At 53.7% G+C, this 25,778-nt stretch overlaps 1 protein-coding gene across 2 annotated transcripts in view; it reads left to right on the top strand.

The window, feature by feature from the left end:
- SDK2 (sidekick cell adhesion molecule 2) overlaps window positions 1–25,778 on the top strand; it is a 287,007-nt gene that overhangs the window by 162,506 nt on the left and 98,723 nt on the right. For both annotated transcript variants that reach the window (XM_047756656.1, XM_047756657.1), the window contains exons 3-5: window positions 4,302–4,408; window positions 16,402–16,549; window positions 23,585–23,718. In XM_047756656.1, the coding sequence (XP_047612612.1) occupies window positions 4,302–4,408; window positions 16,402–16,549; window positions 23,585–23,718 (389 nt within the window). The remainder of the gene's footprint in view (window positions 1–4,301; window positions 4,409–16,401; window positions 16,550–23,584; window positions 23,719–25,778) is intronic.

The following is a 25,778-nucleotide window of genomic DNA, read 5'->3' on the forward strand; positions in this document are numbered from 1 at the left end:
ATCCCGCACTCTGCCCGGCCAAGGAGCACCCGCTGTCCCCGCAGTGGAGGCTAAGGGGAGGCCCAGAGCCAGCCCTCCTCTGCTGGCTCTGGAGAGGGGCCGGCCTGCAGCCAGCTGGCCTTCCACAAGGCCCCAGGTGGGGCCTGGGGCTTCCTGGCTGAAGCAGATGAACGTAGAGTTTTCTGCAGAAATCTGCTTTTATGGAGTTCCCTGCTGGCTCAGCAGGTTAAGGATCCAGCATTGTCACTGCAGTGGCCTGGGTTGCTGCTGTGTGCAGGTTTGATCCCTAGCCTGGGAACTTCCACATGTTGCTGGCACGGCAAAGAAAGAAAGAGAGAGACAGAGGGAGAGAGAGAGAGAGAGAGAGAGAGAGAGAGAGAGAAAGGGAGAGAGCAAGAAAGAAAGAGAAGAAATCTACTTTTATTAAAGTTGAAATTTCACCACGTTGCTGACATCGGCAGACAAACACAGATGCAAAGAGTCCCTGGTGTCTTTTTGATAATATATACTGAAGTTATATGCTCAAAGTGCATTTTTAAATTTTATTTTAAAAGCAAAAGCAATATATGCTTACGATAAAGAACATTCTGGTGGCATAGAAAGACATAAAATCGAAAAGTAGAAGTTGCCCCCTCTCTGTGTCCCCAGTATCTCTCCCAAAAGATCATGACGTGTTTGGGAATATCCATCCTGAAAAAATGCATGTACATGTGGTTACGTGTGTGCAAATAGAAACAAATATATACCATTCGCTCCCTTCGCCCCTTGGTATCACACCATTTACACTATTCTTTGAGCTTTTTGTTGTTTTTTTAATTTTTTTTTTGCTCACAAACTCAAATTCTTTTTATTGGGCCAGTTGGACAAAGGGTTTGGTAGCTTGTATCAATAACAACTTATTAAGTGATAAGAATGTGATTGTTCTCGTGCCTAAAATTTTGGCTGTGATATTGTTTAACCTCTTGCTTCGTCATGCTTTTATTTCCATAAACATCCCCCCTTCTCCGGCTTCGACTTCCTCTCCATGCTTTATGCATCTTGGAGACCGTTCTAGCTCATCCTATGCAGGTGTTCCTTGTTCATGCTGTGGCCGCAGCATCATTCATTGATTCAGCTCAATTTTTGATGGATGTTTACGCTGCTTCTAGTTTTTGTGTCTGCCTCTACAAGCAAAGCCACTGTGAACAGCTTTCCACCTGTTTTCCCCCACATTTTTACAAGTACATCTCAAAGACCAGCTCCCTGGAGTGCAGCCTCGGCATCAAAAGACTTGACTATTCTTTTTGATCAATCAATATATTTATTTTAATTTTCATTATTTTTTTAACCATGCCCACGGAGGTTCTAGGATCCAGCCCACGCCACAGAAGTGACAGTGCCAGATCTTTAACCGCTATACCACCAGGGAACTCCTTGACTCTTCTTTTTTTCTTTATATGACTGAACCTGTGGCATATGGAAGTTCTCAGGCTAGGGGTTGAATTGGAGCTGCAGCTGCCGGCCTTTGCCACAGCCACAGCCACATGGGATCTGAGCCCCATCTGTGACCTACACCACAGCTTACAGCATTGCCTGATCCTTAACCAACTGAGCGAGGCCAGGGATCAACCCGCATCCTCATGGAGACTGCATCAGGTTCTTAACCCACTGAGCCACAATGAGAACTCCTCCCTGACTATTCTTATTTTGATAGATTTTTGCCCCAAAGGCTGGACCAGTTTGCGCTTTCACCAAGTGATCTAAGATCAGCCCCCCTCCCTCTCGCTCTTGCTGTGGGTGTAATTGTACAAGAAAATCTTTGGCAGTCGGGTATGTGAATATGGTCTTGTTTTTATTGGACTTTCTTTCATGGTGACAGAGGCTGAGCATCTTTTTGTGAGTTTGGCCATTTCTGTTCATTTTCCTCTCTCTGGTGTTTTTTAATAATATCTGATTCCATTTTCAAAGATAGAGAGCTTTTCCAGCCAATCTCCCCTTCCATCTTCTCTCTCGGGTCACCCCATCACATTTCAGACCAGACAGCTTCCCCCAAGCTTTCCCCACCCCCGAGGGAGTGATGGGGCCGAAGCAAGAGAAATGGGCTGGAGGAAGGTATAGAGGGAGAGCAGGGAATTTGCCAGTTCGTGGAGGCCCCCTATCTCCTCCTCATCTCGCTGTGCCCAGGAGCCAGCGGCAGATCAGAGCTGCAGCCGGTGGCAGAGATAAGAGACCTGGACGGCCAGAAGGTTCTGGATAATGCTGCACAGTCGGTGCGGGCTGTGTACACACCCCCCTGAGAGTCTGGGGCACGGGTAGTCCCAGGATGGAAGGTGGGGCTCTTTGGGGTACAGTGTCAGTGTTGAGCTGGTTAGGCATCAGCAAGGCTCTGTGGGACCCTGTCCTTGTCCCTTACTGCCTGTGAGACCACAGGTCAATGACGAGACATCTCTGAACCCCAGTTTCCTCCGTCTAGAATGAGGGGCCTGTGAAAGTGTCGCCTCCATAGGATTAGCAGGGAGGTTAAGTGAGAGACTCTCATATTCAGACCCATGAATTTGCATCCATCCATATCAAACGAGAAAAGTGAAGCGAGCATAGTGAGCATGGCATACAATTTCACTTTAAATTATATTAAAATGGCTTTTCTGCTGAGATCACATGTCTTTTTTTGTGTGTGTGATCTCCCAAATGTCCTTTTTAAATACAATATTGACCATTTCTATTTCTTTTTCTCTCCCGGCCTGTATCGTTTTGTTGTTGCTGCTGCTGCTGCATTTGCTCGATGGTTTACCTGTTTTTTTGTTTTGTTTTGTTTTTTGTCTTTTCTAGGGCCACTCCCACAGCATGTGGAGGTTCCCAGGCTAGGGGTCTAATCAGAGCTGTAGCCACCAGCCTATGCCAGAACCACAGCAACGCGGGATCCGAGCTGCGTCTGCAACCTACACCACAGCTCGCAGCAATATCAGATCCTTAACCCACTGAGCAAGGCCAGGGATCGAACCTACAACCTCATGGTTCCTAGTCAGATTTGTTAACCACTGCGCCACGAGGGGAACTCCTGCCTGTTTTGTTTTTTGCCTGGTCGGTTTTAATGGTCTTACTTGGCCAAGGAAGAGGTTGACAGTCTCAGGTCTGGCCCCATTTTTTTTTTTTTTTTGAAGTGTTACTGGCCCTTGCTATCCAACAGCCTGAGAGCTGCTGGGCGGAGTGAAGGAATGAATGACGTGCTCAGTCCAGCATTTGGAGCATAGACGGTGCTCAGAAAGTGGTAGCCGTTTCATCATTGTGAGATGATGATGCTAATATAATAGACACTGGCCAGAGCTCATGTAGAAGCAAATTTGGCAGCTCCTAGGAATAAGGGGACTCTGTCCCAAGGTCAGCAGAGCCTAGGAGCAGGCGGCATTGAACTTGACCACCAGGTCAGCTGGGCAAACCCTAGGGCACCAGCGATGGAGAGTTATATCCTAGGCACAATCCCCTGGATCCTCTGAGGTCCCTGTTGGACCCTTCACTGCCCAGGGGTCAGAAAGGTGATCATGGGGTGGGTGCCAGGGGAACTAGCCCCCTCCATCCCGGGGAGCACCCACCACCCACCCGGTCCCTCTGCCAGAAGCTTCTCTCAGTGACCCAGCCTGGCCTCCTCCATCCTCTCAGCCTGGGCAGCATAGCACATGCCAGCCCTCCAGCTGCCTGTCCCCCAACACCAGCCTCTGCCACTTTGGGGGCCAGTGACATGCTCCCAAAGCTGGATCCCCTGGGGCCTACCTGGGTTCCTGCATCCTGGCCCCAGAGCCCACATGTACAGAAAGCCAACCTGCCCTGCCCAGAGGCTTTGCGTTTTCCGTTCACGAAGCTATAATGATGGAGGATGCAAGGCATTGGGGGAAGCATGTAAACTTCCCTGCCTCAGTCACCTCCATCCATTTAAGTTAGTCCTGGGCCCGGCTAAAGTGAAATGCCCCCACCTTTCTCAGTCATCCAAGTCACAGGCAGGGGGTGGACAGTGACCTCCAACAGACCCCACACAGTCCTGGGAGGGTGGTCACAGCCAGGGTCAAGGGCTCCAGCATAATACCTCCCATGCTTGGCAGAGTGCGGGTTCCTTCCTGGGCACCTGAGCAAAAGCCTTTGGGAGGGACCTTCCTAGGGATGCGGACCGTTCTGTGATCCCCTGACACAGCCAAGAGTCAAGAGCTTTCTGGCACCCTTCCTTATGGAAGAGGGTGATGTGGCAACCTCTGCTCTCTGACCCCGGCTTGACCTCTGCCTTCCTACTGCTGCCCACTGACTAGCTCACGGGCTGTCTCCTCTTCCCGTAGGTACATGATCACCAGCCTGGACCGCACCCATGCTGGCTTCTACCGCTGCATCGTGCGTAACCGGATGGGGGCCCTGCTGCAGCGACAAACGGAGGTCCAAGTGGCCTGTGAGTACAACAGGCGGGCGGGGGCAGGGCAGGATGGGGCCGATCGTGAAGCAGGAGAGGGTCTGCAGAGTCCTCACCCACCAGCCACGTGCCAGATAGAGCCAAATCCCAGCCACGGCTTTCCGTGACCATTGGTTTCACTCTCGTTGGTTCCAACATCACTGGTTCCATGCCCATTGGTTCCGTGCTCATTGGTTCTGTGCTCGTTGGTTCCATACCCATTGATTCCATGCCCATTGGTCCCATGCCAATTGGTTCCCTGCTCATTGGTTCAGTGCTCATTGGTCCTGTGCCCATTGGTTCCATGTCCATTGGTTCTGTGCTTACTTGTTCCATACCCATTGGTTCCATGCCCATTGGTTCCCTGCTCATTGGTTCCATGCCCACTGGTTCCATGCCCATTGGTTCCATGATCACTGGTTCCCTGCTCATTGGTTCCATGCCCACTGGTTCCATGCCCACTGGTTCTATGCCCACTGGTTCGCTGCTCATTGGTCCCATGATCACTGGTTCCATGCCTGTTGGTCCCATGCTCATTGGTTCCATGCCCATCGGTTCCATGATCACTGGTTCCCTGCTCACTGGGTGTTAACAGTGGCCCTTCCTGCCACCCGGGCCAGTGCCATCAACTTAAAGTTGATAGAACCAAGGCCCCAAGAGGTGACCGGAACTTTTCAGGCCACACCACTGACAAGTGACACACACCTCTGCCGACTCTGGGTTCACACTCTTTAGATAGGACCAGCTGCTTCCTTTTGGAAAAGGAGGCCCTGTCACCTGCTTCAAAGGTCTCTAGGGTTGGCCTTAAACTTGGGGGATCTTTGTAATGGCAGACCTCCCGGGGTCTTCTTGGTGATTGCCCCACCTCCCTCATGGCCTTGACTTTTCCATCCTCCAGCTGGCTCAGCCCTGGAGTAATAAAAGCACGGGGGTCCCTACAGTTTCAGGGGCCCATAACTCTAAGAGGGATTGGGGCAGTGACAAGTCAGAATTCCCGAGAGGGCCAGGCACACAGAGGGTAAAGTAAGAGACCCCACTGAGCCTTTGGGGCCATAGCCTTCCCCCATTGCCACTGAGCCCCAGGGGGCCTTCTTCAGATGGAAGGAGAAAGAGAAGCTTCAGAAGAACCCAGGGGCCTCCCGGGGGCCAGGGCACCCATCAACACCATGTCCCCTCCCAGACCTGCCCCCCATTCTTCTTTTTTCTTCATTTTTTAAACGTTTTATTGAAGCATAGCTGCTTTACGAGGTTATGACAATTTCTGCTGTGTAGCAAAGCGATTCAGTGATACATGTACACACATCCATTCTCTTTCAGATTCTTCTCCCACATAGATTATGGCAGGACACTGGGTAGGTTTTCCGCTGCCCCCCCCCCCTTCTGATATAGCTGCTCTGTGCCAGAAATAAGCCCCACCGTGGGCCGTCTCACGCTAGGATTTTTAATGGGGAAATGGCCAAGGTTGCACAGTGGGCTACAGGGGAGTGTGGAAAGCCTTAATGAGGCTGAATTTTTTTTTTTAAAAGGACACCCTCTCATCCAGGGCCCGCCGGGGCTTGACTCTGACTTAGTACAGGAGGGAGCTCAGTCCTCAGAGGGAAGTGGGCAGAGAAATCCCGACCCAACCTCGAGTGAGGCAGAAAGTGTTTACCATAATTATGGAAAACAAGCGTGATCAGGAGTGGAGGACGGATTGTCCCGTAAATCAGCACTAAAGGCCACTCACCTTACTCGGAGGAGCGGAAAAGCCCTGAATTAAAATGATGGATCAGGGCTGCTGTCAGCACGGGAGGACTCCCACCGAGCTTCATGTAGTCCGGCGGTGCAGGGGTGGCTGTGCATCAGCCTCTAGAGAGACTGTGCCTGTGTGTGTGTGTGTGTGTGTGTGTGTGTGTGTGTGCGCGCGCGCACACACTCAGTGGTGGGTGTGGGTTCATGCATGTGTGTGTGCAAAGGTGTGTGTCTGGATTGGTCTGCCTCTTTGGTCACCTGTGTGAAGGTGAGTGTGCGTGTGTGTGTGTGTGTGTGTGTGCGTGCGCGCGTGCTCACACATGCAGCTGGAAATGGCTTTTTAGGACACCAGTCAGTCTAGATTGTCAGGGAAAGTGGGGTGTCTGTTCCAAATCTTTGACTCACAGGACCCATGGAACATAGGACGATAGGAACTCTCTGGAGTTGAAAGCCCCTGAGAGGAGTTGACAGCCTCCCCTGGGCGGGCTCTGTTGACCAGACCCAGAAAGGAAGGGACCCGGTGTCGGTGTGGCCGAAGTGCTCTTTGCTGGGCTGGGCCGGGGATCCAGGACCCAGGGCCCCTCCCCCCTCCCCACCTGCTTGTTCCTTCTCAGGTGAGGATGCTTCCGGGAAACCAGGCCGGCAGGTACATGGGTCCTGTCCCCCCACCCACATGTATCCTCCTGCCCCCAAGCTGAGGGGTGGCTTGTGACCAGGCCCATGTGCAGAGCAAGCAAGAAGGTGCCCTGATGGTGGGCAGAGGGACCCGGGCGCACCTGGGATTCCGCACGCTGCAGAGAAGGGCTCAGACCGACCTGGGCATGAGAGGAGGCTGAGACGAGCTGCCCAACACCCTAACCACTGGCCCGGGCACAGACCCCTGGGGGTGAGGGCACCCTGAGCTCCCCCTCCCCACGTATGTGTTCATGGGTCCCGGACCACTCCAGGTGATGCTGGCAGGAATGACCCCAGGTAGCAGTGACATGCAAGGCCTGGGTCAGACCCAGGAGGGAGCCTGGGGACCCTGCAGTTGCTGAGATGCTGTGTGGGGATACGGGTTGGGAGGAAGGGTATCTGACAGCGTTGGCAGGCTGCCCAGCACCACCAGAGGCTGTGTGCTTAAGGAAGAGGGTGGGCTTTGGTGCCAGACAGACCCCACTGAAATCCTGACTCTGCCTTCCCTCACTGTGCGACACCAGGGAAGTGAGTGACCCTCTCTGAGCCGTCCCCAGCTCCGGTTCCTCAGCTGTAACATGTGTCTGGTTCACCTACTCCCTAGGCTTTGCCCTTCCTTAAGCTCATATGTACCGATGAGCCTAGCAATGCCCGCAAATAATACACGCTGTCAGCGGGAGCAAATGCTACAGTGAATTTCTACATTAGCACCTTCAAGAAGGAAGAAACAGGCCACGGAGTGGGAATGACTTCTAGCAAAAGTTGCGGTCAGGAGTTCTCATTGTGTCTCAGCAGGTTAAGGACCTGATAGTCTCCGGGAGGATGCTGGTTCAATCCCTGGCCTCGCTCAGTGGGTTAAGGATCCAGTGTTGCCATGAGCTGTGGTGTAGGTTGCAGACGTGGCTCAGATCTGGCGTTGCTGTGGCTGTGGTGTAGGCCGGTGGCTACAGCTCTGATTGGACCCCTAGCCTGGGAACCTCCATATGCCGCAGGTGTGGTCATAAAAAAAAAAAAAAGTTGCCTGGCCAAATGCAGAGCAGTGGGCTGCCACTCTCCCTTGTGCCACCTCTCATAGGGGCACTCCTGCCCTGACTCTCAGAGCTGCCTGTCCCCTTGGGCTTAGGCACCTGACGGACATGGTCATAACCACGATTGTCACCATGTGGCCACCAGGCCACTACTGGGCTGTGCAAATGTGGTTACAGGCCCCCGAGCAGAGAGCTCGGGACACCTTGAAGGGGTTACAGGAGCCGTATGGGGAGACCCAGGTTCAGCCCTCCCTGACCACCAGCTGCAGCTTCCAGGCAGAAACTGCTCTTTGCAGCCTTTGGGGCCCAAAAGCAAAAGAGTTAGGGGAGCCTTAGAAGCTCCCATCTGATGGGAGAAAAGCACTCACCCTCCCCATCCCCGCCCCACCCCAACCTGCAGAGAGCAAGCCCCACCCCCATTTCCAGATGAGCAAACCCAGGCTCAGTGTGGTTGAGGGGACTCGGCTCAGTCACAGCTAAGAAGCACCAGAGGCAGGATCTGAACCCTTGACCGCCTGAGTCCCAGCCTCACCACATGCTGCTGCTTGAGGAAGAAGAGAAAAATCAACATGAGGTCATGCTGAGTGGAAGGGGGTTTTCCACTGGGGTCAGGGGTCCAGAAGAATCAGACAGACACCCCTGGACTGCAGTAGTTTGTGTCCAGGAGTTCCCGCTGTGGTGCAGTGGGTTAAGGATCCAGCATTGTCTCTGTGGCGGTATGGGTTCGATCCCCAGCCTGGCACAGTGGGTTAAGGATCTGGTGTTGCCGCAGCAGGGGTGTAGGTTGCAGCTGCAGCTCAGATTTGATCCCTGGCCCAGCAACTTCCATATGCCATGGGTATGGCCAAAAAACAAAATAAAATAGGAGTTCCTGTTGTGGCTCAGTGGTTAATGAATCCGACTAGGAACCATGAGGTTTCAGGTTCGATCCCTGGCCTCGCTCAGCGGGTTAGGGATCCAGCATTGCTGTGACCTGTGGTGTAGGTCACAGACGCAGCTTGGATCCTGTGTTGCTCTGGCTGTGGTGTAGGCCGACTGCTACAGCTCCGATTAGACCCCTAGCCTGGGAACCTCCATATGCCGAGGGAGCGGCCCTAGAAAAAAGGCAAAGACAAAAATAAAATAAAATAAAATAATAGAATAGAATAGAATAGAATAGAATAGAATAGAATAGAATAGAATAGAATAGAATAGAATAGAATAGAATAAAAAGATCAAGGGTCTTTAAAGAGAAAATAGTTTGTGTTCAAACAGCCATGCGAGTAGATGCTGCCCTCCTAGGATAAGTGCCATCTCACACCACCTGGCCAGCTAGACCCCATCATGCCTTTTTTCTTTGCTGTTGGCAGGGGCAAGCAAATGCAAACAGCCAGCTTCTGGGTTCTTTCAAGCCAGGCAATGACCCTTGTGGGGATGGGGTGAAAAAGGGTGGATTCTAGCCCCAGCCTAACTAGCTTAGGGCTCTGGGCACCTGGGGGGTGGGGGGAGGGGCGTGCAGGTAGAGAAGGAAGTACGGCCCCCATCCCCCTGGAAAGGCGAACACAAGCCCCAAGACGCTTCAGAGCAGTCAGTCACAGGTCCAAGCAGGACACCCAGGTCCCTAAGGAGATGCTAGGGAGATGCAGCCAAGCTCCAGAACTCCCTGCTCCAGTGCAATTGTGCAAATGTCTTTCCCCTGTGGGTCCCTGGGACAGGTTTATGGGGAGGGAAGGCATGTCTTGGGAGCCACATCCCAAGATGGGGAAACTGAGGCTCAGTCCAGGTCAAAGGACAGTCCAGGGTCCCACAGCCAGTACTTCTCCCTTCTCCTGCCCTAGGATGGAGCCATCAACCCACTCACAGACCCAGCCATGAACCCAGAGTTCACATCCCCCTCATCTCTCCCGAGCTGTGTGACCCTGAGCAAGTTACTTACCTTCTCTGTGCCTTCGCTTCCTCGTGTGTATAAAGGAATGCTCACATGAGTGCCTACCTGGCCAGGCTGTCGCAGCGGGTCATCAGTCTGTGCACCCGGACCGTCATAAATGCCCAGCCCCAGGGAACACTCGAGTGTTGGAATAGGCTTTCTTCTCTGCCAGGCCAGCCAGAGGAAGCGTCCTGGAATAAACACTCATAACCTTTCTCATTCTGTCTGCCTTCAGCACCTCTGCTCTCAGGGGCTGGGCTGGGGGAGGCAAGTGATGCATCATTTAAGGAGGGGCCCCCTCTCAGGGACTCACTGTGCCCTTGCCCTTGCCCTGACCACGGGCGCCTCCTTAAATCCTGCACCTGGCTCACGCATCCCCGCATCCCTGTATCCCTGTCCTAGAGCTCCCCCAGGTTTGCGCCCAACAGACCGCCTGCCTCTGTCTGTCCCTTCGTTTCACTTAACACAGTCACACAGATGCTCAGCGTTCTGGGGACCAGTGGGGTACGGCCGCTTCTCCAAACCCCCATCTTCTCTCCTTGGCAGTTTCTGATTCCCAGGGCGGGAGGCTTTTGTCCTGAGGGTTCAAGCAGCCAGTTCCATGCTGACTGCTGCCCTTTGGGGCTTTTTCGGGGAGATCAGGCCAGGCAGGCCCCACCCCTAGCTCCCATCCCCCTTCCCCAAAGGGACTGTGAACCGGGTTCTAATGAGAAATTAATAAGGCAGCTGTGCTAACAACGAATGATAATGGCAAAGTCGTTACAGAAGGATCCTTTACATGTTTTTAATTACAGCAATTAAGGGGAAGTCAATAAAACATCCGCCCCCTCCCCAGCTCCCTTCCTGGCCCCACCTCCAGTCTCTTCTTCTATTGAAGTCGCCATAAATTTCTGGCATGCAGCAAGCGGGCTGAACAGCTCAGAGGGCTGGGAGAGTGTTCTGAAGAGAACCCGATCCTAGGGGCGCCTCTATTTCTTCCTCATCTGAAGAACATCCCTGACCCCTATCCCAGCCCTCACCGGGTTGGTAGGCTCAGCCTGGGAAGCCCCAGCCCCAGCAACAAACCCAACCACATGCCACAGGGCCAAGGGCCCCCGCCCCTCTCACGGGCGGGGGGGCTGGCCTGCTCCCCGTTCTACCAGGCAGCTTGGCAGCCACCTGTACAAAAGGAGGGTCAAGGGCATCAAACCTGTTGTCACGTGGGGCTGGGATTGATGCCCCCAATGCCACCAGTGAGCCCATTTTTCTTATTTCTCACCCTGAGCGTATTACGTAGTGGAGATATGGAAGGAGGTGTGGCTGAGGTGGTGGAGCATCGGGGACCGGCGGGCACGTTCTGAGATGCGTTTGGCAGTTTGGGTGTTACTCAGGACGCAGAGGAAGTCAAGGATGGTTGCGGGCAGAGGCATGATACTTACCGATTGGAGAGAGAGGCAACATTTTCAAAAGATTTTCATTTGGTTCATTTCATTGGAAACGGAACCACAATAATGTGCCATCCGATGCCCACCAGACTGGCAAATACCAGAGTCTGGCAAGACCAGGTGTTAATGGAAACTCTTACCACTGGTAGGAGGGTGAATTGGCAAGTCAATGAATTGGCAAATCTGTGCAAATTGGGACAACAGCTCAGCATTATCTCAAATGATTAACGTGCACCCAGCCTGCAAACGGGCAGTTCCACCTTTAGGCCCATCCTCTAGAGATTCCCTCAGCACATGAGCTAGAAAACCCACATGAGCCTGCTCTTAGCAGGGCAGCAAAACACTGATAACAAAGCCAGCCTGCAGCAGCACTGCGCTATCTCTTTACACCATGGAAATGACTAAACTCAAAGCAAGGGAGATGGAGCTCCCCCCAAAAAGTGTTGCATACACACACACAAAAAAAAACAAATTGCAGTCAATGACATACAAAATAACCCAAAGGGCTTAGAGATTGACTAAATTAACCGTAAATTGTTGAAAGGTGCATCTACATATGGTGAAACAAGAAAGAAAGAAAGAAAAAGCAACGGCGTGGTTGACGCAGCATTGGAGATGGCAATTACCTTTGGAGAGGGAGGGGGTGCAAAGGGAGGGGTGTGGAGGGGGAGGGGGACGAGACTCGTTAGTGTTCTATTCCTTAAACCGGTTAGTGGGTACATGAGTTTTCATTCTATTCTACTTCTTTGAACTGTACGTATAATTATATTTGCTCTTTTTAAGGCATGACATATTTCATAATTTAAAAAAAAAGTGTTTTTAAATAAATAAAAGCAGCAAATGTATTTGGAAGTGGAAGGCAGACTTAACAAGACCTTTTGAGGTATAAAGACACCAAGGATCGTGTTTAGGCCACCGCCAGCGGTGCCCCAGGCCCACACTGCTCTGCTCTCGGGACATTTGTAGGGAAAGTTGGATCAGCATTGCAGGACATAACGTGGCATGTTAACAAGCGTGTACCCGGAAGAGGAAGTGTAGGAAATCAACCCTTATCTGTTTCTGCCTCAGTGACCTTGAGTTTTCTTGGATCCCCAGCCCCATCATGTGTGGCCCTCCTTTCCTCTAGCATTGTGCCCACTGGTTAGCTCAGCGGACTCCCTCTCAGCAGCCCCTTTGCAGCTGTGGTTCTGCACAGATGTGCCTGAGCCCTGGGTCCCTGAGAAGACCCAGGAAGCCCTTTTGGCAAAGTGGAGTGGAGAGAATTGGGGGGGTTCTGGGGGCCAAGAGCCACAGTGAGGGGAGATTGTGGGATGGAAAGGTGGATGAGAGCATCAGCTTCAAAACTTGGAGCAAGGCCAGCTGCGCCCTTCCTTTATCCATCCATCCCACCATATAGTCATACATATATACAGTTCTCCCTCCCTCCATCCACGCATCCATCTCCCCACTCATCCAGCTGTACAGACAGGCATGCTTACAATCATCCATCCACCCATCCCTCTCTCTCTCCCTCTCTCCATTTGTCCATCCATGAATCCCTGCAGTCATCCAGCTGTTCATCCAACCATCCATTCATCTATTCATTCATCCATCCATCCACCTACTCATTATCTATCCATCTATTCACCCATCCATCCATCCATCCATCCACCTATTCATTCATCTATCCATCCATCCATCCATCTATTCATTCACCTATCCATCCATCTATTCATTCATCCATCCATCTCTCCCTCCTTGCACTCATCCAGTTATCCATCCATCCATCCATCCAATGAACAAACCCACAACCCTGCTCTATTGGCATTTTTAAATGTCCTCTAACTTGCCCTTTTCTCCCACCTCCTAGGCTTCCCACACTATCTTTCCTCTGCACTATCACCCCACATACCACAAACACACACAGCTAACACCTACCCTTTAATTATGTCTCCACTTTTAAAAAGCCCCACCCCACCTCCCAGTCTAAAATAGGTGCCCTTGATGCTGCCTCTCATAGGAAAACCCTGTTCCTTCTTCCTAACAGTTGTCACAATATATCACTGAATGTTTGTGGGTTGTTTACCTGTCCTCCTAACCAGACATAAGCTCCATGAGGTCAGGAGCCAGGTCTTCTTCAGCAGCTACTACAGAGCCTACCTTGCCCACAGTAGGGACTCAATGAAGAGTCATTGCATGACAGTATTGGGTGGATGTAGAGAGAACCTACTGTGTGCAGAGTGGGGGTCCAGTGTCTTATGGGGATTTGCTCATGAATATAATTGAATACAACTGATTCTTGAGACTTTTGGTGTAAGAGAAAGAGATAAAGAATGTGCATGAAGAATTTTAATGCAGGGGATGAGTCATGGAGGAGGCGAGGAGGAAATACAGAGGGAGGGCTGAGTTTGAATGCTGGCCTGCCCAGCCCTAACTGCTTACTTTGGATAAGCCACTCTATCTCCATGAGCTTTCATTTCCTCACTGACGAAATGGAGCTAATAAAACCCGAGAGAGGAGAAAGAAACACGATTACCATGAAATTGCTTTAAATTGTTCAAATATATCTTCGGAGTTCTGTGAAAAGTTTTTTAAATAGATAAAATTATTATAAGAATGGAAATCAATGTGATTTATTGATGCAATTTTTTTATAGACAGAGCCAAGTAATAGAAATTAGTAAACAACTAAAAAATGCGTATTTATGAAAGTTGAGCTTGTTTGTGTTCTTACGCAGATGAAATAAGACGGTGGGTTAAGTCCATCTAGAAGAAAACCTGATGTAGGGTCAGTGCTGGAACAGGTCTTTGTTCTTTGTCTGCTTGGGTGGCATAGGGTAATCTTTGTTGGAGAGGTTGCTGTTTAAACTGTGAAAAATGTATAGGATTCCCATATTTTAATAGTACAAATATTATATATAGTTTTTAGCACTTTAATATATTCTTCCTGTTTCTATGACTACATAACAAATTATCCCCAAACATAATGGCATACCACAGTCATTTATTATGTTCACAGATTCTGTGAGCCTGGAAGGAGCATGGCGGGATGGAGCTTGTCTCTGCTCTTTGAGGACTGAGGACTCAGCCAGAAGATTTAAAGGCTGGGGGCTGAAATTATCTGAGGGCACCCCTGTACATTCACATGTCCAGGGCTGATGCTGGCTGTCCTCTGGGACCTCAGTTCCTCTCCACATGAGCTGTTCCTGGTTCTTTGTGGGCTAGATTGAGCTTCCTTACAAAATGGCGGCAGGAGTCCCAACAAGCGTGTCTGGAGAGAGGGAGCCAGGTGGAAGCCATATCCTTTTGATGACCTAGCCTTGAAAGGCACATGGCATTGCTTCCAGCATATTCTACTGGTATAGTCACAAATCCCCCAGATTCAAGGGGAGGGGCATAGCTCCCACCTCTCAGTGGGAGGCGTGTCAGTCACACGGCATGAAAAGCATATTGAATGGGAAATAAATAGTGATGCAGCCATTGTTGTGGATACAGCCTGATACATACATGTATTATCTCATACAATCCTGACTTTAACCTATGAGGGAGACCCTCTTCTTAGCTCCTTGTTACAGAAGAGGAAGTTTCCTGGTGGTGCAGTGGATTAAGGATCTGGTGTTGCCGCAGCTATGGCGCAGGTCACAGCTGAGGCATGGGTTTGATCCCTGGCTTAGGAATTTCCACATGCCACGGGCGTGGCAAGAAAGAAAGAAAGGGAGGAAGGGAGGAAGGAAGGAAGGAAAGAATACTCAAGACAGCAGGAGGCCAGGTGGCATAGGACGCAGCCCCCGTGGTCCAGGAGGAAACAGGTGGGCAGCAGCCAGCCAGTTTCAGTGGTCTGACCCTTACTGCACATGGGGTTTCTGACGGGAAGCCCACACCCCGTACCAGTGGAATCAGAAGTTCGGGGGTGAGACCCCAGCATTAGCAGTTTTTAACTCTGGATGTGATACTCACTGACACACAGCCAAGTTTGAGGGCAAACTGCTTCTCACACTCAGAGATAGACACGCTTCACTGGGAGTCTTGTTAAAATGCAGATTCTAATTCAGTAGGTCTGTGGGGTGGGGTGGGGTGGGGTGGTGCCGAGACTCGGCATTTCTAACAGGTGTAAGAGAAAGAGATAAAGTAGTGCCCAGGGCACTGGTCCATGGACCACTCTTTGAGTAGCAAGGATGTACATTAATTTTCAGGAGTCGTGATCGTTAGTACAAACGCCACTTCCCACACCACACCCATCTCCAAGCCGCCACTGTTAGAATCAGAGCCCTCCCTGATCCCAGCAGGCCGGTGGGCATCCAGAACTTTCCTGCCTGCATCTCTGCTGCTCTCTGCTCCTCTCCAGGCTGACGGAACATCAGAGCTGGGACCAGTGCTGCCCTCTCTCTGCCAGGGGGGTGGCCATGCTTTACAAAGAGCAACGTGATGTTTCTGTTCCCACATCCGAGCAGCCTCGCATGCTCCACCCAAGGCACGGCAGGAAGGCAGGTCCACACCCTCTCCAGGGAGACCCCCTCCCCTCCCAACAAGCGCCCCAGATACGGGCCTCCAGAGATGCCCTTCGCCTCACACCCAAATCCCTGCCACACTGCAGGGCAGAGGAGAAGGGACAGCTCTGCCTGCCTCTGGACGCCGAGGTTTGAGTTCACATCCTGCCTCCGCTCCTTCCCAGCCACGTGCCTGTGGACAAGTCAAGCATTTTTTCCCATCATCAACTGTTTGAAATAATGACCAGTGCCCCCTGGTTGTTGGATGAATCAATTGATTCATGGACACGTGGATAGTAATGGCTCTCGGAGTTCCCACTGTGGCTTAATGGGTTAAGAACCCAACTAGTATCCATGAGGGTGTGGGTTCGATCCCTGGCCTCAGTCAGTGGGTTGGGGATCTGGTGTTGCTGTGAGCTCTGGTGTAGGTCACAAACACAGCTCAGATCCCGTGTTGCTGTGGCTGTGGTATAGGCTGGCGGCTACAGCTCCAATTCAACCCCTGGCCTGGGAACCTCCATATGCCTCAGGTGTGGCCCTAAAAAGAAAAGAAAAAAATGGCTCTCGACCCCCAAAGCACAAAGCAGGGCATGTCCCAGTGATGGGCCGGGTGATGGGGTCACGTGGCATCGCCTGAGCCTGGCTGGTCATCCCAGCTGCCCCACAACTTCCTTCCACGGCCACCACTCCCAGTCCAGGAGCTGAGCAGTCCCAGCAGCTGACCTCCGGCCCCTGACCCGTATGTGTGCTCTTCCCTCCTGCAGACATGGGGAGCTTTGAGGAGGGCGAGAAGCACCAGAGCGTCTCACACGGAGAAGCCGCTGTCATCCACGCCCCACGCATCGCCAGCTTCCCCAGACCGCAGGTGACCTGGTTCCGGGATGGCCGCAAGATCCCGCCCAGCAGCCGCATGTGAGTACCCTGCCCTGGTGCAGGGGGAGGCGGGGGGCGGATGGGAGGGAGGGGGTGCTGGCCCTGGGAGGGGAAACGTGAGGTCACATAGAGCCCCCCCAAGCTGCAGACAGAGGGCCCTTTCCGCAGAAGCCTCCTTCCATTCTTCCGGGATGGAGGGGGGGGGGGGGGACGGGGGGCGGGTGTCAGTGAGGGGGGCGGTCCCAGGTGATGGAAGTTGGGTTTATGAGGGCCTTTCTGGGAATGTGCGTGCTGAGTCTTGGAACCGTGACAGCTCGGCAGCCTTCCTGGGAAATCCCAGGGCGTCCGCTCCGCTCTCAGCTGGAGAAGAATTCTGCCTCTCAGAGCACTTTAGAAACCCGCACAGACAGGGGCTCCAGCTCCGTCACTGTGGTTACATGCACAGGGTGCAGGCCGGCCAGGCCAGGGCATGCCAGGGCACACGGGCGGGCGCGGGCATCTCCCCGGCAGGATGGGTGTTTCTGCCGCTCAGCTGCAGCTGGGTGTCTGCTGCCATGCACGGGCTGTGTGTGTTTTGGCTGAAGGGAGGTGAGACAGGGGAGGCCCAGCAGTGAGAGGAACACACAGCCCTTTCAGCACGAACAAGGACCCCTCTGTGTGGTCCAGGCAGGGGCTGTGGCAGCCTGGGCTTGTGGGCAGAGTGATGGAAACAGCACCTCCTCCGAGGACAAGGGGCAAAGCAGGGGGCGCAGCCGGCCCTCCTGATCCCCTGGGAGAGCCTGATCCCTGGGGAGAGCCCACCCTGGCTTTCTGACTCTCACTCTCCCCTCCTCCCAGAAGTGAAGGACTGCTCTTGTCCTGGTGTCCTTGGGCCACGGGTCCACTGTGGATGGGGCCCGCCCTGGTTTCTGGAAGAAGCGGGAGCCGAGGTGGGCAGTTCTTGCCTCAGGAGACCATAAGGTCCAGCAAGAACAGCGTCATTGTCATAACATGATGATATCTTAGCAACAACCTGCTAAGCACCTATTGAGTGCCTGCTGTATTCTCGGGCCTCCGCATCGCCCTCTCCCCCAGGACCGACACACACCACCGAGGGAGAGATGCTCTGTCTCCTTCCCTTTTCGATCCCCAGGTACCCATTCAAGAAATCATTGAATCATGAATGACCCTCCCAACAACCTGGGGAGGCAGCTGGGTTTTATCCCCATTTTACAGCCGGCAAAGTAGAGCCCCCACCCCCACCCCCCAAAGTTTAACCACTTTGCCACGTCTCATGCAGCTGAGTCCAGGCTTGCCGACTCCAGCATCAGGTCCTAAATTCTGTCTTCTGTGGAATTCATGTGCGAACAGGTCCAAAGACATGGGAACTAGAAAGGATAAAGTGGTTGCACTTTTGGAGAATCCGTGCCAGTGTAGTGACTCACAACCTGGCTACCCTGCTGCAATCATTTGGGACAATTTCAAAGCTATTGATCATGAGATTCTACCCTTCACACATTCTGATTTCATTGAAATGGGATATACCCAGGCATGGGAGCTGTTTAAAAGCTTCCCCGTGCATGTATCACTCAATCGCATTGCCATACAGCAGAAATTATCACGATCGTGTAAATCAATTCTACTTCAGTAAAACTTTTTTTTACAAAAAATGAAAAATAAATAAACACTCCCCAGGGATACCAACATGCAGCCCAGTTGAGAACCACAGTCCTTGAATGTATCTGTTACCTATAGACACACTGCTGTGTAACAAATGGTCCCAGTGACCTGATGCAATAAGCCTTTATTTATCAATCTGTTTGTCAGTCTGTGAATTGGCAGATTGGTGAGCTCAGCCTGGCTCTCTCACGTGGCTGGAGTTGGCTGATTAGAGGGTCTGGGTAACTCCACTCTGGTCCATGTGTCTCAGCCTCCAGCCAGCAAACCCTAGCATCATCTCCTGGTAATTACAGGAGAAGCAAAACACAGACTTTTCAAGCTTCTGCTAACATCTCATTGGTCAAAGCAAGCCACATGTAGAACTCAGACTCAGGTTTTTTGGCAGAGGGTGTGGTGCAATGTCCTTTATTGATGGTACATGACAAGGTAGGGTTCCTTAAGCCCCCCCCCTTTCTGGGGTCTGGGGTGGGAACTCTGGAGGTTGGGAGTTTCTCAGTGTGTTGGGGGATCAAGTTGACGCAGTGACAAATGGGAGGTGGGGAAAGGAGTTCCCTGGTGGTCTAGTGGCTAAGGACTCAGCATTGTCACTGCAGTGGCTTGGGTTAAATTCCTGGCCTGGGAACTTTCACATGCCATGGGTACAGACCAAAAAAAAAAAAAATTAAAAAATAAAGAGGAAGCAGGGAAATTAACTCTGCCCTTGAGTGAGAGGACTGCAAAGTCATTTGGCAAAGGCGCTGCTACAAAGCAGGTGACAACTGGAGGCCCCCCATGTTCACAGGTGGACTCGTGCTGTGTGAGTTGGAGCAGGCTCTCTTAAGCCTAATGAAGGTGCAATCAAACCAGCCAAGCGTGGTTAACCATTAACACAGAGACCGAAGTTGAGGAGTTCCTGCTGTGGCTCAACAGTAACGAATCCAACTAGTATCCATGAGGATGTGGGTTTAATCCCTGGCCTCGCTCAGCGGGTCAAGGATTCGGCATTGCCGTGAGCTGTGGTGCAGGTCTCAGATACAGCTTGGATCCCGAGTTGCAGTGGCCATGGTGTAGGCCAGCAGCTGCAGCTCTGATCCGACCCCTAGCCTGGGAATTCCATGTGCCGCAGATGCAGCTCTGCCAGACAGGTGCTGGCACAGGTAGGTGAGTCCCCGCCCCTCCGAACTCCGTTTTCTGAGGTTACCTCACCCGTTCTGCTGTAGCAGTGATGGGACCTGCAAGCCAGTCGCTTGCAAGTGCTGCCGGGGATACTGTGTTGAGGATTCTGAGCCCTCGCTCAGATGCAAGGGGTGGCAGGGGGAAGAGCAGGGGACTAGATGAGCAATGTGGGCTGTGGCTGCTGGACGGCCATGTGGGCGTCTGTCTACTCCGTTTGCTGCGGGAGATGAAGCCCTTTCTCCAGCCTGACTCCCTTTCCTAACAGCCTCCCACTTCCTTCTGTTGTTCCTGGCCTCTGGTCTCTGCCCTCAGCCCCCTTTCCATCCCCCACAGCCTCTGGCACCCCGAAAGGGCCATCTCGGCGTGCACACACGCACGCACGCACATGCACACAAGCACGTGTGTGCTTTCTGGATCCGCCCGCCCCCTTCCCGCTCTCCTAGCAAATGCAGGCTAGAACTCGGTGGGGATTTTATCTCAGCAATTACAGCAGATTAATATTCGTAACCCAGAGGAGAGGTCCCCAGAAACAAATTCTCCCATATCTGTTTGCCAGAGATACACATCTGACAAGCGCTATCAGCCAGTGAGGAGCGCGGGGTGCCAAATACGGGCGCTATCTACAGAGGACCGCGCGGACTCCCGGGGCAGAAGTGATTAGCAACCTCGCTCTCTCCTTGATACTCATCATTGAAAAGGAGACAAGGACCCTAAAAAGACGCATGCTGGGGGCTTTGGGCAGGTTCTGTGGTGATTTATTTTAGCCTTAATTACATGATCAAATGGGCCCCCATGGAGCCGAGAAGAAAGGGCTTCCTAGGAGTAGTGGATGCAAGGTGGGTGGGAGCTGGGCCAATCAGAGAAGCAGGAAAGACCCAGGAAATTGAAACAGAGGAGTATGACTTAAAATTATAACCCAGTCCTGAGTTCCCATTGTGGCTCAGTGCATTAAGAACCTGATGCTGTGTGCATAAGCATGCGGGTTCCATCCCTAGCCTCACTCAGTGGGTTAAGGATCCGTGGAAGATGCATCTCAGATCAGGCATCACTGTGGCTGTGGCATAGGATGGTGGCTGCAGCTCCGATTGGACCCCTAGCCTGGGAACCTTCGTATGCTGCAGGTGTAGCCATAAAAAGAAAAAAAAATTTTTTTAATATGTAATGCAGCCTTGGAGTTCCCGTTGTGGCTCAGCAGAAACAAATCTAAGCTCCATGAGGACGGAGGTTCGATCCCTGGCCTCGCTCAGTGGGTTAAGGATCCGGCGTTGCCCTGTGCTGTGGTATAGGTTGCAGACAAAGCTCAGATCCTGTGTTTCTGTGGCTGTGGCGTAGGCCAGCAGCTACAGCTCCGACTGGACCCCTAGCCTGGGACCCTCCATACGCCACGGGTGCAAAATATATATATATATACACACATACACCTAAAAAGCAAATATATAAAACACAGTCCTACTTGAGAGTAGAGCCCTAACGTCCACACCCTGCCTGCAAGAATTCCGGCAGCTTCCTTCGCTGTGGGACCTCTGGATGCAGCAGGCCGGAAGCCCTCCTGTGTGCCACAGTCAGTTTTGTGCACCCTGGAAGTGAGGGGCAGGCTTGGTCTAGAACCATCTTTCAATGGGATGCTCGTCCTGTGGGAAACTGCTAGCCCAGAGACCTTCCTTAGCCTCCTGCTGAGGACAGAGGGAACATGGGTCAAAAGGCCACTAGCACGTCCCCAGCTCTCTGCCTCCTGTTCTCCTCCACATTCAGAATTCGAACCCAGGCCCTGGGGGTCCTGGACACAGTGCTTTCCTGTAGCGCCAGTCAAGGCCATGCCAGCTACATGACTGAGACCTCCAAATCCCAAGGACTTAGCACCAGAGCAGTTTATTCCTTGCCAACTGAAAATCCCACAGTGGGCTCAGGATGGGACGGTGCCCTCCTCCACAGTCACTCAGGGGTCCTGGCTGGCGGGGGCTCCGCGCTCGTCCACGCTGGGCTTCCAGCGGCCTGGCTGGTCCAAGCCCAGAAGTGGTGCACACCCTCCATGTCCCCCTGAGTCAGCCAGCTCTCACCTGGATGCAAGGGGGCTGGGCTGGGTGGCCCCTGACTTCCCCGCAGCCTCTGTTCTCGGTGGAAGGGGACCCCAAAACGGAGGAGGATGGCCACCATCCCTGCCACCTCCACAGGCCATCCCCCGGGACGGGATCAGCCACGGCACAGCCCACATTTTGGTCCCGACAAATCTTCATTGTGCGGGCTGTCCTGAGCGCGGGGGTGGCGGGGGGGGCTTACCAGCATCCCTGACCTCTGTCTGCTAGTGACTAGTGCAACCTGACGGCTGGGATAAGCAGAACCTCTTCGGACATTGTCTCACGTCCCCTGGAGGGTGAAGCCAGCCCCTGACTGAGAGCCACTAAGAAGGATGGATCATAATGAGGACAAATTTAGGCAAAAGAGAGAGTGGAAGTGGGGGAGAGTCTTCATGGTCAAAGAGAGAAGGAGTCGGAGGTGGGAGCCTTCTTCTCTGGGGGCCAAAAGGGGGGGTTCAGGACAGGCAGGTAAATTGGAGCGCGGGACCAGGCCGTGCCCCCCAGCCAATGACCTCATTCAACCTGCTCCTACCGCACCAGGGCAGTGGCTGCAGGAGCTGGAGCCCAAGGGGTCCACATGCACCCCGGCTCATCATTAGCCCTGACCTTGGACGGTGGGCCAGGAGGGGGCTGGGGGAGAGGGAGGGGGCAGCCTCAGACCAGATGGGGACTCACAGGAGCAGCCACAGGAATCGAATCCCTCAGCCTCAGGGCTGGAAGGGATCCGCACGCACATCTGCTTCCACCCCTTACACGGGTGAGAAGACTGAGGCCAGCCATAGGGAAGCCATGTGCTCCTCTCCTGGCCTGAGCCCAGCCTCCCTCCCCCTTCCCCCAGCCCTCACCCACCCCCACAATCTACACTAAAGGACCAGGGCCCCTGCGGGAGACTCCCACGTGAGGAAATGGTCACCATCCCTGTCCCATAGTGTCCACTTTAAAATATTTCGGTCTGGCTCTGTCCCAACACCCATCGCCTCATTAGCTGGAGGTTAAAAGAGCTCTCGGGGGCTGGGGGAGGGGGATGGCATCATTAGGGTACTCGGCCTCGGGGCAGGAGGCTTTGTCTTCCTACTTCCTGGAGCCCAGCAGGCAGGGTGACACTTGGCACTTGAACCCCCAAAACCAGAAGAAGGGGGGACCCTGGCGCAGCCTGCAGGAGCGACTAGGCTGTTTAAACATCGTGGGGATGTTTATTTGAGAGCCTGTTTAAAACTCTGTACCATTCACCTAATGGGAAAATTTGAAAAGAATTCAACTGGATTTGTCCTTGTTAAACTAACATTAAGGATGTTTAACAGCTGTCTCGAGTGCATCCCATTAAGATCCTGGGATAGACTTGACAAACGAGCGGTTTTGTTTGTCGTCAGGAGGGGGTGGGGTGGAAGGAGGTGCGGGGCAGGGTCGCAGGCATGGTGCTCTGGCACCCACGGCAGCGGGGGGCCCCCAGCTCCCCACTTGAACAAGCAGACCAGGTCGCTGAGGGGCTACCAGATGGGATTCCAGCAGCGGGAACCAGCTTGGGAGCAAACTGCCCATTTGTGGACCACTCCGTGGCCCGGCCAGCATCCTTTTTCTCTCTCAACCAGCCCAGCCCATCCCACTTTCACAGACCAGCTTCCAGGAGAAAGAATCAGAAACCCCAAGAGGGGGCTGTGGGGGGTGGGACCCCAGAAGTCTGTGTGGCAGGCAACCTGTGGCCTTGGACTCAACCTAAACGGCTTCAGGAGTAGGTTCAGCCGTGATTGCAAAACCGTCCTGCTCATTTCTTAATAAAATATCTCTCGGTCATTCATTCATTGACTCACTCATTCATTCCAGTGAGTGACTTTCTTTAGTGCTGGATGCACCTGGAACAGAGGGTCGCCCTGCCATCCATGCTGCAGCACAGAAAGGGTAGAATTCGGAGCTCTGGCCCCTAGCCCAGGCCTGGGATGGGGGGCAGGCAAGCATCCTGTGGATGGTCTCAGACCCCTGGACACTGCTGAATTTGGGTCGGGTCCCCAGCGCTGGCAGCATATTGGGACTCTGCAAACTCAGCATGGCCGGAGTATAGGCTGTAAGTGGATCCGGGAGGCGGGCTGGAGGAGGGGGTCCTGGGGGCACCCGGCATCTGGTCCCTGCTCCCATCCCTGGATGCTCAGAGCCGCTCAGCCCCTCAGAGGAGTCCCCTTCCTCTTCCCAGAGCCATCACCCTGGAGAACACCCTCGTCATCCTGTCAACCGTGGCTCCCGACGCGGGCCGCTACTACGTGCAGGCGGTTAATGACAAGAACGGCGATAACAAGACCAGCCAGCCCATCACTCTCGCCGTGGAGAGTAAGTAAGCGGCAGGACCTGGGCCCCGTGGCGGAGCGCGTCATTAAATCTCGGGAATGGGGCTCTGGGGGGTCACTGGGAAGATGGAATGGCGGGGTGGCGGCGGGGGGAGGCTGCGGGAGGGCAGGGAAGAGCTGACTTGAGGAGGAGGAGACCCCACTGGGGGTGGGAGTGGGAGGCGGAGGCCAGGAGGGGGCTGGATTCTGGACCCCATTCCCCTGACGAGTCTGCGATCCAATCAGGAGAGGAGATGCTTAGCTTGGCTGTGAGCTGGGCCCCTGGAGGCCTGGGGAGGGCGTGGAACGTCGGAGAAGGCGTGTGCAGCAGAGGGTTACAGCCGCCCTTGCGGCTCAGGTGCTGATGGAGAGAGCCCGCCAGGAGACGGGAGGCTCATTTTTACAGAAATAGACTACCCGCCTCTATGCAGCTGGCACCTAAAAAGCGCCACGTTCACTTGGAGCCAAGCCACCCTCGCTGATGGGAACACAGGCTCTCACCTCAAAGTGCCCCTGTGCCCATCCCCAGAGACCACCTGGCCCCCTGGAGGTGGAGGCGAAGCTCTCCCCGGTGGCAGAGCCCAGGGAGGAGCAGATTAAAAGGGGGACTCCTTGAGTTTCCCTGGCCGAGACGTATTTCCCCAGCCAAGACCGCAGGCAGGCTCCTGACCCTGGCTGCTTCTCCCCACCCGGGCCGGGCCCCCCTCTCCACGTGCCATCCCAGGGATAGAGAGGTGGGTGTGGGAGGAGGCCAGAGCTTCCGGAAGCAGCCGAGCAGCCACGCAGCCTGGGAGAGCCAGATGTTCTAATCCCTCCACATCTGCACAACTGCTGCTCCAAAGCCAGCCTCATTTGCCACCCATGGTCCCGCTGGGACACCCCTGCCGGCGGCAAGATAAGGGTGCCGGCCAGCATGGGACCTCCTGTGTCCTTCCTCAGATCCCAGCCTGTCCTTCCAGAAAGCCCCGAACATTCCCCAGCCCAGACCCTGCCCATTCCTGGGCCCTCTGGGCACCAGCAGAAGCCCTCCCATGACCTCAGTTATGGCTCCCATCTGCCAAGAAAGAGACCTGGATGCAGGGAGACGGGTTCCAGGCTGGATACTGAGCTCTCGGGGTCACGGGTGTAACCTCTGACGTTAACCGGTCTCAGTCTAGTGCAGGCAACCTGGAGCCCAGCCCGTGACCGGGGGCGCTGTTGTATCTCTAAGAAAAGGACTATAACTGTCAGAGGGAGATGTTTCGCCCCCTGTGTTTTCCAGGGATCGGAGCACCTGGGGTCTAAGAGAATCGAATTATTTGGCGGGAGGGATGCTCACGCTCTGAGTCAAGGCCAGGCGTCTTCCTGGGTAACTCAGTCGATCCTGATACCAAGGTTGGAGCCACCTGCTCTGTGCCCCTCGTCCAGCACCCAACCTCCTCCTGGCCAACAGGAGGTGGCGTGATCACTCTGTGCTCCATGTCACCCCGCCCCCCAGCCCTCTGGCTGGTCCCACAGAGGCAGGCAGGGTCCATCGGGACCCCTGTGTCTGCTCCAGCCTCCCCACACCGTCGTCTGTTTCTCTCCCATCTCCCCTTGTCTCCTGCTCTGACACAGGGAACGAGACTGGTTTGAGAGCAGAATTAGCTGGTTTTCAGCTAATTTCTCCTCCCACGAGTGACAGCACTTCGAATCCCTGTTCCTGTCACTGGCACAAATCCCGCAGCTGCCTGCCTGCCAGCCAGTACACTAGAAGGGATTGCCACTTGTCCCACCACCGGTTGCATCCGCCCTCCTGTCTCACCCCAGCCTCACCCCTCCCCTCTGACCCCCTCATCCCACCTCTGCTCAGCAAAGCTCAGCTGCTCAGCAACACCCGTGCTCTTCGGAAGCCAAAACAGCGAGCAAAGCTCAGTGGCCCCCTGCCCAGATGTCACCCAGGTGACCTCACACAGACTGTCACAGCTCTTAAAAGTCCGACCCTGGGGGGTGGTCCCACACCCAGAGATCGGAGCTGCACTGTCCAGTCAAATGATAATGTGAGCCACAGACACGGTGAAATTGGCCAGGAGCCTTGCTTTTTAA

The sequence above is a fragment of the Phacochoerus africanus genome, chromosome 14, assembly GCF_016906955.1.
Source record: "Phacochoerus africanus isolate WHEZ1 chromosome 14, ROS_Pafr_v1, whole genome shotgun sequence".
NCBI lineage: Eukaryota > Metazoa > Chordata > Mammalia > Artiodactyla > Suidae > Phacochoerus > Phacochoerus africanus.